The sequence below is a fragment of the Condylostylus longicornis genome, unplaced genomic scaffold (genome assembly GCF_029603195.1).
Source record: "Condylostylus longicornis isolate FDR11 unplaced genomic scaffold, ASM2960319v2 ptg000018l, whole genome shotgun sequence".
NCBI classification, from domain to species: Eukaryota; Metazoa; Arthropoda; class Insecta; order Diptera; family Dolichopodidae; genus Condylostylus; species Condylostylus longicornis.
This window is the reverse complement of record NW_026577987.1, coordinates 9,272,735-9,288,753: the sequence shown is the minus strand read 5'-3', so window position 1 is coordinate 9,288,753 and position 16,019 is coordinate 9,272,735. Positions and strand designations below refer to the sequence as shown.

Here is a 16,019-nt window from a genome sequence, read left to right as displayed (position 1 = left end):
GATATTTTTTTCCATTTCTGTAGGCACAGAGTCTACGCAAATTAATTGTAAGTAAACATATTTGATAAATAAACACCATATGTTTTATAATATATAAATTATGTGTACGAATCTTTCAGGTCTTTTATAAAGAACCTTTTAATATTATTCTTTTTTAATAACCTCATTCTAGAAAATCATTTGAATTCAATTCATTAATGGAAATTTTCTTTTATTTTTGTAGTTAGTTCTTTTAACCGGATAAATCCACCATATTGGATAAAAACAAGTACTGGAATAAATCCCTCTCAAATATGGAGTCCAGTTTCAAATTCAGTACAACTTCAAACTTTGCCAGGGTCATTACCACAAACGATTCCAAATCAAATTGACACTCAAACATTGATATTTTCTGCATTTTAATATAATTAAATTTTAATTTCTAATTATTGTCACATAATTATTAGTGAATAAAATTAACGTATACTTATTAAATATTATTAAGGTATTCGGGTTATAAATAAATTTTTTTATTTATTAAAGATTTAGGAAACAAAACAGTCAAATAATATGATATGTATAATTATAGAGAGAGGCAGGAGCAACTTTTATTAATTTGTGAAGAGTATAAAATGTAATTAAAAAAATTATGAACAGGCACAAATGACAACCTTCTTCGGAACGTGAAAATTTGTTGAAATCCGATACGATTCAGGAGAACTGGTATATCTGACGACTTGATAAAGAAATTTTGGTTGGTAAAAAATGTTGATATTAAACATATTGAGAATAATAAATGTACAAAAATTATCTAATTTTTTTTAAATATTTTTAAAATAATATTAATTTTTAAAATGATTATAACAATCAGTACGATTAATGGGAAAAAATTAGATCAGCATACACTTTCACTATTGCAACCCAAAATTTTTAAGAAATATTCAAACAAACTGAAACGAATTATTCATAAAATAATTTCTTACATTTATTATTAATCTTCAAGTGTTTAAATATATTTTCAGTATCAGTAATTATTAGATAAAATGTAAATATTCAATAATAAATATTTTAATAATAAAAATTACAATATTCTGCAAATATTTTTATTTGTCAATTTTAGCCTGCTGCATACTTTGACATAATATTATTTATCCATGTTCTATGTTGAGGAACACTTGTATAAACGCCTGGAAGCCCTCTTCGCCCGCATCCGACACCCCATGAAACTATACCATATAATTTTCCGTTTGATGATAACGGTCCACCAGAATCCCCTACAAATTGATAATATATTTTAATTACATACGTACATATTTATACATATATACATCCCATGGAATAATAAAGATAAGCACGATATCTGATATAATTTTAATACTACTAAATTACAAGGCTTAAATGATATGAAAAAAATTAATGGATTTTTTTTACTATAAAATTAGTTACACGCTATAATCATTAAATTGTTATGGTTATTATTGTGTAACAAAGTAAATAATTATATTTATATTTTTTCAAAGGTATAATAAGGTTCTAAATGTTTACATATGTACATATTTAAATCAATCTGTAACCAAACATACATACATACACACAAAAAAAAAACTTAGTAATAATTACCAAAAACTGAGTATAAACTACTATTTTTCATGGTACTTTTGTGCTAACAAGTAAATTTGGTAAAAACGACAAATCTTTTACCAAATATTTTGGTAAAAGTCTTAAAATTTAAAATTGACACTTATACTAATAAAAATGGTAGGAATGACGAGCATTCATGGTAAAAGTGACAAAAACAAATGGTAATAATTACCAATATACTTTGGTAAAAATAAAAAATGGCATTGGTAAATTTTACAAGTACATATGGTAACAATAACAAATGAGAAGGGTAATTATTACCAATACGCTTTGGTAAAAATAAGAAATGGTACTAGTAAGTTTCACAAATATATATAGTAATAATAAAACTGGAAATTGTAATTATTACCAAACGTACAAGTAAAAGTGATATGGCAAGAATCGTCTTTTTATTTCAGTTTTCTTTTCATTTACCAATTCATTTAATATTAACTGAGATGATACTTATGGAATCTGAAATTACTTAAAAAAAACTTGTTAATAAATTGTTTTTCTATTCTAAATTTTTATTTAGACATTTAATTCACTGCAATTTTTTTTAATGTTAATTATATAAAGTTAATATCAAAAGGAAACATTTTCGTGTTTAAAAATTAACGTTTTAAATAAACTATACAAAAAAAAAGTTTAGAAAATTTTAACAAAAATCATAGCAGATATTACATAATGCTAAAATATTATTTTTCAGTAATACTACTTTGATTTATTTCATCAATTAGAATATTAATTGATGAATGATTAGTGTTGTTACATATTCCATAAAAAAAATTGGCGACGAAGCTCCAAAATAAATTGGCTTGAATTGGAAATTTTAAATTAAAAATGTAAAAAATTTTAAAACATGTATCTACTGCTTTTGCTATGGAATACATTTTGTATCTTATTCCATCGAAGTAAATTAATATTGCCTCTGGATTAGAGATACAACCTTGAAAAGCAGCAGAGGTTGAATAGAATCTTGAGATTGAATTTTTTCTTGAATTAAATCTTCAACGTTTTGAGCTGTCCTTCCTATAATTACGAAGGCATTTTGTGAGTCTCGAATGGTAAATTTTTTTTCCCCTTTATCCATAGTTGTCCACAGAGTCTGACAATATTATGCAGTAAATACATCGTTGTGAGAGTTATACCATCTAAAATAGAAATATTGTAAATATTTTGTTAATCAATTTAAAAAATTTGAATACTACGGTTTAAGGTGTAATTTATTGTATTAGAGTAAAGTTTAAATTTTATGTCATGTAATTAAATCTTACTTTCAGAAAAATTTTCGTAATTTTGCAGAACTTCGATTAGTTCCTTTGAATTTTCGTCTTTTATTCTCTCTGTGAATATTTCTCTCATTTTCAAATGAAAACTTGGAAAATTGTTTTGGGAAACAAGTTTAAAAAATCAATATCAAACTGCAATATAAGAAATTATACAATCACATAACGTATCTAATATTAAATAATAAATATTGTTATATATGATTCCTTACCAGTTTATATCCCAATGGATCTTTGTACTGTAACCATTCTTTCAAAATGTCATTAGTTGAGGTCATGGCGGATATTTGTGTCAACCTATAATTGCTAGTTTTTTTCCAGATTTCTTCAAGCTCTGTGTGAGTCAATGATGGACCTTTTAAAATTTTTAAATATTCATTTAAATGTACATTTATAATCACTATTTTTATTTAAGTAATGGAAAGTTTTTAAATGACGCAAAAAAATTACTAAATTATCGAAATTCTTCCTACATTTAAAACATTCTATAGTAAACATTTCAAATACTTTAGATTACGTACAACACATTAAAATTTTTAAACTAAATCTGAGCACAAATATTAACACGTTTTTTTTAAGTTAAATACAGTCCCTAAAATTATATTTAATTGATACCACCACCAAATATATTCAAACAATAACCTTACATTTATTTGTTGCCAAACTGTAATTTTCTTCTCAAATTTTATTTGTAGACTTATTGGTAAATAAATAAGGCAATTAATTTCACTTTGTTTTATTTTTTTTAATTTTATTATAACTAAAAATTTTTTAATTTTATTGTAGTTAAAACTTTTATAATTAAGTTATAAAACACTTCTTTCTCTTTGACGAACGAACAACGAAATGACGTGATACAACAAGCCGTTACTTTACCAAAAGTTATTAGGAATTTGTTTTGTAATACTTACCAAGCTTTTGTAAAATCTACTTAAAGACATTGTAAAACTTATAAAATTAGTGGAATTTACAAAAGCAAATATGGTAGAAATTATTTTGTAAGTAATTTTTACCAATTTCATTTGTAAATTTTACCAAAAGTTTTGTTTCTCTAATAAAAAAACATGGTAATATTTTACTAAATTACTTTGTGAAATTAACAAATTCGTTTGTATGTACGTTACCAATAATTTTTGTTGTTTATACTAAGAAATTTGTTTCATTTACCAAAAAAAAATTTATTTTTACCAATTTTTTTTGCATAATTTACTAAGCTAATCGTAAATTATAATTTTACCATGTTTTTTTTACTTTTTTACCAAATTTTTTTGTTAATATAACCAAAATTGTGGAAAAATTTGGTAAATTTGACAAAAAAATTGTAAATATTACCAAAAAATGATTGTACAGCATTTTTTACCAAATACTTAGTAAAAATTACAATTATTTTTTTTTGAGTGTAGATTAGATCAGATTAAACACCCTCTCAGCAAATCCTAATCTCAGCAAATCCTTGATAGAAAAAAAGAAACCGAAATCAAAAGTAAACATGCATGTACACGTACACGCATACGTACGTTCATCAATTTTTTTTTTATAATTTACATATATATGTATATCTCGATATGAGTGCATTCATACCTACATAAATACATAAGTGCATAAAATTAACATTCTATGTATAAGCTTTTTTCGCATGCATAACTTTAACAAGTTCGTATTTCACGAATGATTGATTTTTCGGTTCAACATATTAGCAAAAGAATACAATAAATTATAAGAAAATGTTCCGATCATTACAATGTGATCATGTAATATGACAGTTGTCAATATTGTTGACAAAAAAACATGAAAGTTTTCAGTGCTGCCCGGTATAGAAAATGTTTGTTATCAATCATAAAAAAAAACGTGATACTTAATCACGCAGCTTTAGGTGCCAAATTACTTCCGCAGTGTTTTAAAATACAATGCGTATTGAGAACTATTAGTTTAATGTATTTAAATGATTTGTTTAACTAAAACAAGATAATTGAGTAAATATGCAGTGATTACGAGTGAATTAAATTAAAATAATAGTTTAATTATTCTGATATTGAGTCACCTAAATATTATTCTAACACATTACAATTCAGTTCATATGTATTTGAACAATATTTATGTAATTTGGATGTAATTTAATAAATTTTACCTTGACAACTATCTTTTCCTCCATTAACATCGCCAGCACAAAACATGTTCGCTGTAAAAGCATACCCAGTCAAATATCTAGTACAATCAGTACTATTGTATATATTAACTGTTACACTTCTAAGTATTTTTGAGAGTTTACCAATATTTTCATCTGTTTTTAAATTAATGAAATAATTTTATAAATATAACATACATATGTAATAGAAATAAAAATAAATAACTACTTGTTAGACCCCATCCAGCTATTAAACCAGTTGATGGAAGTGCTTCTCCTCCATTAGCAAGTGGTATTAATGAAATGGAATTTCTTGATAGAAATCTACTATAATTTCCACCTAATTTCAATAATGCTACATCATGATCAAAACTCGTGCTATTATAACTTTTATGATATATCATTCGATGTACTTTTGATATAACACCACCTTTTGTTGCATCCGATGAACCAGCTCTTACTAACATTTGTGTAGTTCTTCTTCGATAAATGCAATGAGCCGCAGTCAAAACAAAAACTATATAAAATTTTAATTTATTGTTATTTTAGACAAAAACTGAACTGATTAAAAAAAAATCAAACGAAAAAAAAAAGAACAAAAGCTAATCACCCTCTAGCAAGTTCATTAACAATAAATATTTTTATATATCCGATATTAGGTTTATTATATTTTAATTACTAGAAATTTCGAGCAAATACATATATGTATACAAATGTATGCAAAAATTTTACGCACTTCACTCGCTAAACGATTTATGAACTTCTTACTAAATTTATTTAAAATATATGTTTGTATGAATTAAACTTACTCGGAGAAACTAAAGATCCACCACAATCGTGAACACCATTATATAAAATTGAAACCAAATAAGGTACACTAGTAATATCAGTTGTTGTACCCCCAATTATTTTGGCTGATGGGGTTTCTTGCTGTGGTAAAGGCATTATAAATTTATTTTTTAATACATGAATTAAGAATAATATAATCAAACCGTAACGATTTAAAAACATCATCTATTGCTTTCAAATTTTTTTTTCTATAAAAATTCATTTTTTAACATTATATCACCAAATAAAAAACAGTGTTATTATAAATTTTATTAGTTAATGAGCTTTTAATTTCGTCTAAACCTTGTAAAATTTGCCTGTTTTTTGTTGAAAATAAAAAATTTAAATCGTTTGATTTCGTGGCTTAAATAAAATTCATCGATTTGTATAATTAAAATATTAAATAATTTAAATTACAAACACTGCACAAATTTTATTGTAACACAACACAATTTTTAAATTAAAATTATAAAAGTGATTTTAATTATGGTTTTTTTAAATTATAACTTAATAAAACTAATTTCACAATACTTTAAATAAAATTCGCGGTATATGCATGCAGATGATACTAGATAGCTTTCCATGAAAAATTAGAAAAATACTAATTTTGATTTTGAAATGAACTAAATAATAATTTTAACCTTTTTTTTTTGTTATGTTTGTTAGATAATATCAATTGATTATTTAGAGTTTTTATAAAAAAAAAAAAAAACAAATCAACGTTTTAAACTGAGCAAATTACGGTATAATAAATTTGTAGTTTAATACAATTTAGTTTTTTTTTAATATACTCGTAGATTATAAGTTAGCATTTTCAGCACTTTTAGTAAAATTAAACAATGGGCGCCTACCTTAATGCCGATTTAAAGTTAACTTGACTTATTTAACAATTCAATTTTAACTGCAGAATCGGTCAAATTAATGTTTTAGATATACATTTAGATGTTTAATAAATCCTTCACTTAACAATGTCAATACTACTGTGGGTTATTACAAGATTTAATAATAAAATAAGTAATTACGTATTGGCTGAAATTAAATACTAAATATCTTCTGTAGTAAAAAATACAATATAAAAATACAAATACTTTTTCTAAAAAACCTCAATAAATAATCTATTAAGTATAACTGATATCGAAATTGTAATCATACCGTATTCTAATTATGAACATTTAGAAGCTGATCTCTGCATTAATACAGTATTATTGAATTTGAAATTTTTTTACAAATAGACTGACTATATACAATAATTTTAAGATCATCATTTCATTTTAAAATAAGTACTAAAAAAGGGATAAATGATTTAAGACATAATAATGATATACTGATATTAATTGCTTTTCTGACATTCACGACCTTTAATGGCAGTTTAACCAAAAGCAAATTTGGACTTAATTCTAAATAAGTAGATTAACTTGAGTTGTTTATATTCAGCGATTAAAATTGTATTTTTCTTGTAATGATTATAAATATATTTTTATATCTGAGCCCGAATTTATTCCAAAATACCCGTCATTTTCAAATGACGGACTTTTGGGACTTTGAGTCCCATAATAATAACAGAATACAAAGAAAACTTATAATTTATAAAATGTCTATAAATTTTTTTAAAGTCACAAGGCAAAAATTAAAAAATTACTGAGTACATAAATTTTAATAAAGAATGAACTTTATGTGAAAAAACAGATACTCACCTTCAAACACAGTTTCTTATTTTTTACTAAGATCAAACAATTTGCACATGTCCGATTTCAGTTTTCATTTGAGACCGTTCAGAATTATGTGATGTGATTCTGCGGGTTCCAGAAAAACATTTAGATTTCACAGAGCTCATATTTAAAATATCAGATTTGAAAAATCTTTGACAGAATAAGTTTTTCCACGTCCATTTTTAAAATTGGATGCCTCAGATTACAATATTTTTCATATAAACGTAACGTGTTGGGACAACTCTGAAACTGATCAGGATCAGAGCTTTAAAAAGTGGAGACTTTAAGTTAAAAAACAAAAACGCTCATAATCACGAATCATGTGATTGACCTGATCGCTAAATTGAAGCCGTTCTGGGAAAGAACCATATTTTTAATGTTATCATTCGTTCACAGCAGCGTTACCGAATATTAGTCTATCGTCTTTTTTTTTAAATATCGTCCAAAATATTTAAAATTTTTATTTCTAAATTAAATAAACTTTTAGTTTTCTTGTCACTTTACAATGCACTTTTGAAACTCACTATTTATAATTTTTTTTAAAGCAAATAAAAAAGAACCATAAAAAAACCAGTTAATTTTAAAAAGAAATAAAAAACTATCAGTTTTTAAAATCATTCACAATGATATATTGCCAGTTCGGAACAATCGCGACATCTACGTTTATGTTTTAAAGTAACATAATATTTGAAATTTTCCTTTTTATTTACTTTTTTTTGAACGAACTGCTGTCAATTATAAATTTATTTTGTAGTTCTGAAACATGAAAAAATTAAAAAAAAATTTATAATTATTAATCTAAATAAGCTATATTTAAAATACACAAAGAAAATTTTAAAATAGATATTTTTATTTTTAGCTTCATATGTCATAACAAACTACTCAATTTTGGTTTGATCAAATTTATTTTGATTTGTAAACATTAATTCGATTAGTTGTACGATTTGGTTGTCCAATTTTGCTTGATTTGTAAACAATACCTAATGTAAATAAAACAACAGCCAAAAACTTTTAAAAATTTTTTTAAAAAAATTTGCAATTGTAATATGAAAAGAATTAGAATTCTCTGTTAAATATTCAATTTAGTTATTTCAAAAACTGTAATTAAATAAAAAAAAAATAAAATTGGAAAATAAAAATTTAGAGAAAAGCATTTTTAGAGAAATGTCAAAGTTGAAATGATTTATGAGTTGGCAGAACTTATTTTTTTAAGTTATAAAAACAAATGAAATTTTTGTTCCGATTCCAATTCAAGTAATTTCGTTTAATTCTATTAGCATTTTATTTTCGTTAAAAAAATGAACGATGGTTTGATATTCTGTCAATTGAGTTCTTTTTTATTTCCGGCACGACATAATTCGTACGTGATAAAATAATGGGTAAGTAAATTTTTACAAAATTTTGTTTAAAACAGTTATTTGAAAGAAAAATAATTCATTAAAGAATTAAATTAAGAAAAGTGTTATCGAATAACAAAAAGAGTCATAAATTAAAGTCAATTTTTTTTCTATACATATATTAATAAGCACTACAATATCAATTCAAGTAATGAAGTTATTCTAAAAGCAGATACTCAACACTATTTACGTTTCTTAAAAATCCAAATTCATCCATGTAAATATTTCAATTAAATATTTGAGATTTGAATAAAATAAGTAATTACAAGAACTGCTTACTAAAATTAACATAATACGAAATGTTTATATATTAACTCTTTGTTATTTCATATTTTTATTTGTATACTTTATTTTACATAATTTTAGGAAAACCAAGAGGGCTTCGCACAGCGAGAAAGCATGTTAACCATCGTCGTGATCAAAGATGGGCAGACAAAGACTACAAAAAGGCACATTTAGGAACAAGATGGAAAGCTAACCCTTTTGGTGGTGCTTCTCATGCTAAGGGAATTGTTCTTGAAAAAGTGTAAGCGCATTTAAATTCAACAAGAATAAAACTTGTCCTCAATATCTTGAACAAAATTAGAAATGCCATTGAAAGTGAAAGAAAATGAAGTTTACAACTCTTCTATAGGAAAATGAGTCTTCTGTCTAGCAGTATATTACTGTGTTATTGGTATTGTAAAAATCCAATCACAGGAGTATACTGTGAGATAAAAGACGCAATTCATCCACATGAAAACATATTATTTTTAATTTTATTAAATATTTATTTTGTATTTAACTTTTTATTTAGTTACTAAACTTATTTATTCCTCCTTAGAGGCGTTGAAGCTAAACAACCGAACTCTGCTATCAGAAAGTGTGTTAGAGTGCAATTAATTAAAAATGGTAAAAAAATCACAGCTTTTGTACCTCGTGATGGTAGCTTGAATTATATTGAGGAAAACGATGAGGTATTAGTTGCAGGATTTGGCCGTAAAGGTCATGCCGTAGGTGATATTCCTGGAGTTAGATTTAAGGTGAGTTAATTAAAAATGTTTATTCTTATATTGACAAAATGTTCATTTTTATAAAATATAACACTTATTAACAAATAATAATGATGAAATATATAGAGCCAATCCAATGATTTGACTTGATTAAAAATATCTAATAGCTGAATTTATAAAATCTAACACTTTTTCCTTTCCTCCAAAAGTTTCTATATAGTAGCAAACAGTAATTATTATATTCAAACACCATTAGTAATGGTTTCATTTTCTAATTTTAGGTGGTGAAAGTCGCAAATGTATCGCTTCTGGCTCTTTATAAGGAAAAGAAGGAAAGACCAAGATCTTAGATACTTCCACAAATTTTGAAAAAAAAAACTTATTATAAATTCATCTAAGAATAATATAAAATAAACAATGCCATTTTAATGGTAGAGAGAAAGACTAATTTTATTTTACAAATGGTGTGTCCATAAAATAATATTCAGAAATATATTAAAAAACTATATGTACAGGTTAAATGTATTTCAATCCAAATACTTAAGGGTATTTTTGATAAATCAGTTTTAAATTACCAAGAAGTGTATTACCGCTTGATAAAAGTTTTTCCACAGGTTAGAAAAGCATTTTGCAACATGCAGAAATTTTTTCATATTTGGAAAATAGAGCTGTAAGATGAAATAATCAAGAAATAAGAAAAACTTTGCCATTTAAATTAAATTTTCTATCTAACATTAAAACTGCGTAGGTAAATGCTTAAATAATTTTCTTACTAACGCGTATCAAATTATAGTTATTGTAGAATAATTTTTCCCTTCGAAGTAGCACTAATACGCTTTGCGTTGAAAAAAATCACGTGTGTGTATGGCAAGATTTTTATAAAATATTTCATGTACTTCAAAACATTTAGTGTGGCTCTTTTGGAAGCAATTTATTAAACGGAACTGTGCCTAATATGTGAAACAAAAATATAAACGGCAGGCGAAGTATACATAAATTAATATGTACGTACACCAGCATCTCGATTTTCGATGATAACTGGTTTTAAAAAAAATTGCTAAAGCATTAAAGAATCGTTTCGAAATAGTTATTTTCTCCAACTCAATAATATTAAAAAAACGTATGTGTACATATGTATATACATAAAGTTATACATAATTCAATATATGTATATGTATGTATGTATTTTTAAAAATGAAAACAAATGTATAAAGTTTCTTCCGCAGAATTGTTAGCAAAAATTTAAATGAGATGGGGATTTTTTTATGTCTGTATTTTTTTTTAAATATTAAAGACGTGTTGTGTCAACAGTGGAAATAACTCATTTTGATCCGCATTCATTATTATAGCGCTTAAATTTTTGTAAATTTACATAATTTTCCAAGAAGAAAAAACCAGGAATGTATTAATGTACCTACATGTGAACAAATATTTTAATAATTTGTGTAAGTTTTCAATATAAACTTGATTAAACCCTTCAGTTTAATACTATTAGCACTAGTTAGCATTGGATATCTGCGTAGAGAGAGGGAGCATTACTTATTTTCCTTTTATGTTTTAAGGCATTTGCAAAAAAACTTAACAAATACTAGTTAGGATGGATACGTTAATGTCTTAATATCGAAATATCTATATACATATATCGATTACAGTATTAAAGATTATAAATTCTGGGTTTATCTTGGGTGTGGGAACTTTCTACAAATATAGAGCGGTATAAATATTGAAAATAACAATAAATCAGAAAATATTTTAACGATACATTGAGTATCATAATATGTCCATTTTTTTATGCAAAATGTCCTAACCCTAAAGCGGCCGCCTTTCTTCATTGACATATACAAGAATAATTTATTATGCTAATAAGAGATTTACTCTTCGTTTTTAAAATTTTGTTAAGAGATTTTTACAATATTACGAATTTTAATTTTTGTTAAATTGTTTCAAAACAATAGAAAAAACTTTTAAAATTACGGATGTAAGAAGAAGAAATTCAGTTTCACAAGACCATTGTGATTGACATTCATAATGTCTTTCTCGATAGAAGTAACATCAAACATTCATGGTCGAATTTCCGGAATTGATTATAAAAAACTAAAATCTATAATAATTTAACTAAGATGCCCCAAATAAAGGAGGATAAAGGAGATTTACAGGATATTTCAAAAATCACGTTTAAAAAATCAGACTATTTATCGTTATATCTTTTAAATGGCATCAAAATTTCCTCGGATAGAATAAGCAAAACAAAAAAGCGTGCACATTTTCTTAATTGATTTTGATTATTTATTTTTTACTTAAAAATTATAAAAAATAAATTTTAATAAAATTAATTTGAAGATAAACTATCAATAACATATTTAAAATGTAAAACATTTACACAGTTACATTATTATTATTTCATTATTTTCTTCCTAATTTCAGATGAACATACATCTATATATTAATAAAAAAAAAAAAAATTTTTATAATTTTTTTAATTAGTGATGAAAATTTAATTAAGAACGAGGTGTTTTAATTTAAATACATTTACATTTAAAAATTTATTAAAATTTGCTATTAAATAATCAAAAGTTTTCAGATATTTTATAATAAAATTTTTTAACGTTACAGGTATATATAAATAAATTGATTTCTTATTTGGAGTATATAATCATTTTCTAATCAAATAAATAAGAAACATTTTATAATTATATAGTATTTTATTGTGTCGTAGTAATGTTAATAGTACTAAAGCGGTGATTCCTATGTTCGCATCGAATAAAATTATTTAATTTCTTTAAAATTTAAAGTACGAATTATGTGTTAACGGTTGTGTATATTTTAAGGAAATTGTAATTTAATATTTTTGAAAATGCCATAAAAAAATTAAAATAAAAATAATTTTCTCGATTTTAGTTGAAAGCTCATCATTCGATTGGCCTACGTTTAAACAAGAGCTAAAATAGCTTATGTTTCTACTATCAAATGCATTTTGATGGCTGTAATCAAATAATTTCATTTTAATTGTAAAAAAAAAATAATATTTTGAGTTAGTTTTTTTATATGAATTGACAATATTTGTGAAAACTTCATAACATCAGTAATTTTGTTATATTTCCAGTGATAAACAAATCCATTTAGCGATAATAAAAAAGAACTGCCACTTTTCTGGAAACTTGGCTATTCTTCATTTATTTAACTTATTGCCGAATATTTACTCATATTATTTAATTAACAATTAAAATATAAATTCTAATTATATTAAATAAATGTACGGATTACTTAAAAAAAACATTTACAATTTTAAAGAAAACATGGATGTCAGTTTATTTTTTAAGGTTTTGTAGATTAAAAACTTCCAGCAAAAATATTTGTTGATTATAAAATAAATATTAATTTCAATAATATATTTTTAAACAAACTTTTAAACTTTATTCTTAAAAAAAAAAATTAATAATTTACACAACTAAGTTTGAAAGTATATAGTGCTTAAAAATATTATTTACAAAATCATTAACAAATTTATTTTTAAGTAGATAATATTTTATTGTATTTCGGTTTTCCAACTTAATATCAACTCATCTGTTAACCATATTTAATAATTTATATTGTATACTTATACATTTTGTATTAAATTATTAAAATTTATTATTGAAAATTAATTATCTAATTTTATAAGGGATTAAAATTTAACTAAGTTTACGCAATATGTTTTATTAATTTCTAAATTTAGTTATGTAGTTATTATGTTAAACAAATTCTTTTAACCAATAATATAGATTGGGACTGTAAATTTTTTTGTGGAGAATGTGTTACAGAAGAGTAGTTTTATTTATTTATTTATTTGTTTTTTTTTGTAAAATTTAAGAAACATTCATTGTTTAAGGAAATTAATTAACTTTTATTATGCATAGGTATATTAAATATTTAATCTTGGCAAATATTCTACAATTTAATCAAATAACTTATGGATATATTTGAAGAATAAGTGAAAGAATTTCTATGCAGTTGAGATAATTCTTCATTTTAATTTTAGAAGGGTAATTGTATTTAAATATAAAAAAAGAATTTAGAAACACATTTTAAATTAAGGGTTCTGTAATAATTAATAATTAATCATGGTTCAACTAAAGTTTTACTATTCAACATTGGAAAATCTGAAAATTAATTTTCATAAATTAGAACTACTTAATTTATTTAAATTTAAGTAATTTTTTAATGTGACACTCTAACATTTAATTTTGTATGTTACAATTTATAAGTGCATCTTACTAAAATTAAACAAGTACAGAAATTTTCTGTAATTTTACTGAACATTTTGTTTAAAATTTAAATAATCTGTTTTTATTTTATTTTGAATAAACTTTAGGAAAAAAATTTTATTTAGAATGTTTCTCAAATTGTACATAAAATAAATTTAAATATTTTATCTAAAGATAATTTAAATTAGTTTATACATTTTTAATTAGTACCAGTATAATAATAAAAATTTTGTGTATTTCTTAATATATTTAAAGTTTATTTTATTTTGGCATTGTTATAATTATTTCCATTTTCTTATTTTGTAATTTTTTATTCTATTTTAAGTTTATCTCATTTAAAAAAAAAAATGTAAAACATTTATTTTAAGGCACAAAATCTAATACATACAAGTATGTACATTGTGTAAAGTGCGGTACATACAATTGTTATTGAAATTGAAAAATTAATAATAAAAAATAATAATTCTAATGAAAATTAATTCTTTTAGTAAATATGTATTTATTAATTGTAATAAATGAAACATTTTATATATTTTAATATTATTGTGATTTGAATTTCGAATTTAAATTTTATTTACAAAAATCAAAAAATGCTTTGCAAAAAAAATAAAATCAAAATTTAATTTTTATTTATACTGGACTTTTAAAAAATAAATTTTTTAATTAAGCAGATTTTATTCAATATTCCTTTAAATAGAAATTATTTGTAAATGTTTTCACATTGAACTGTATGAGTTGATATTTTCTTTTTAAATTTTTATTTCATAATGCAAGACAAGTTAAACTTGTTCACTTAAAAATTTTCTATTTCTATAATATTGAAAATCAAATAATAAAATGTGATTAACAATTATAAAGTTTATGTTTTTAATTTTTGGAATGTATGTATTATAGTTTATGCATAATTAATATCTGGCATAAATTTTAGTTTTATATTCTTATTTTATTTTGTAAAATTTTGTATTTAAAATTTGAAAAGCTTTTTCTTTAAAGTGTTAATGAACATTTTTGTTTTTTTTCTTTTATAAAAGTGTTTATACATTTATACTTTTGAATTGTGTATAAAAAAAAAATTGTAATAATTTTCAATTTTCAATCGCGTTTACATAACTTCCCATTGCATTACACTAGTGTCGTTGCCACCAGTTGAAATCAATCTGGTATCATCATGCAAAAATCCAACCGAAGTCACATGACTGCTATGACCATTGTAATTGTGTGCTAGGGACTAAAAAAAAAAATTTTAATAGAAAAAAAAATTATTAAAACAAAAATCGACTTTATAATTAAGTATGTAATTGATACCTTTGGTTGCATCGCTGGATATACGAATAATCTTACACGCCCAAAATCATCACCTGAGGCAATTAATGATTTATCATGGCTACTCGCTGCTGAATTAACATCTGTACCATCTGCATGTTCTGGCCATATTCCAATCGAATTGAAAGTTAAAGTACATGTATTTGTTGACCATGATACATCACGTATTGCAGTATTAGATGTAATTTGACGGCATGTTCCAGAATTCCCTATAATTTTTTAAAACAGATTTAGTTTTTATTTATGCAATTTCTTATTTAGTACATTTTATTTAAAAAAAATACTTACAATATAGTGTCTCATAGTCTCCAGAATTACTCCTTAACATTTGGTTATCTTCAGACCAATCAACATGTTTAATAAAACTTGAATGACCCTGAAAGAAAATAATGACAAAATTAATTATTATTTGTTTTTTAATCATTTTCTTAAAATAACTTTTAACTGAACATAACTAGAACGTTGCATATTTATATTATAAGGCTATCAATTAAGTCAGATTGACTGTTAAAT

The 16,019-nt window shown here is 23.7% G+C and overlaps 3 protein-coding genes across 7 annotated transcripts in view; 1 reads left to right on the top strand and 2 right to left on the bottom strand.

Annotated features, from left to right (window-relative positions):
• Positions 1–1,031: 1,031 nt before the first annotated feature.
• LOC129606314 (trypsin 3A1-like) lies at positions 1,032–5,968 on the bottom strand. 2 transcript variants are annotated; one of them, XM_055516574.1, is made up of 4 exons: positions 5,823–5,968; positions 5,240–5,530; positions 5,017–5,169; positions 1,032–1,253 (listed from the first exon to the last, which is right to left on the bottom strand). In XM_055516574.1, exons 1-4 carry the CDS (start codon positions 5,956–5,958, stop codon positions 1,096–1,098), a joined length of 738 nt encoding a protein of 245 aa, XP_055372549.1. In that variant the 5' UTR covers positions 5,959–5,968; the 3' UTR covers positions 1,032–1,095. The 2 variants fall into 2 exon arrangements, with proteins under 2 accessions (XP_055372549.1, XP_055372550.1); XM_055516575.1 differs by having other exon boundaries at positions 5,243–5,530.
• Positions 5,969–8,843: 2,875 nt separating this feature from the next.
• LOC129606328 (40S ribosomal protein S23) lies at positions 8,844–10,381 on the top strand. Its single transcript, XM_055516592.1, has 4 exons — positions 8,844–8,929; positions 9,314–9,473; positions 9,771–9,969; positions 10,221–10,381. The coding sequence occupies exons 1-4, from the start codon at positions 8,926–8,928 to the stop codon at positions 10,287–10,289; spliced, it is 432 nt and encodes a 143-aa protein (XP_055372567.1). The 5' UTR covers positions 8,844–8,925; the 3' UTR covers positions 10,290–10,381.
• Positions 10,382–14,793: 4,412 nt separating this feature from the next.
• Positions 14,794–16,019, bottom strand: part of LOC129606259 (echinoderm microtubule-associated protein-like 2) — an 86,966-nt gene continuing 85,740 nt past the window's right edge. For all 4 annotated transcript variants that reach the window (XM_055516475.1, XM_055516476.1, XM_055516477.1 and 1 more), the window contains 3 exons: positions 15,795–15,882; positions 15,489–15,715; positions 14,794–15,411 (listed from right to left, as the gene is read on the bottom strand). In XM_055516475.1, the coding sequence (XP_055372450.1) occupies positions 15,286–15,411; positions 15,489–15,715; positions 15,795–15,882 (441 nt within the window). In that variant the 3' untranslated portion in view covers positions 14,794–15,285. The remainder of the gene's footprint in view (positions 15,412–15,488; positions 15,716–15,794; positions 15,883–16,019) is intronic.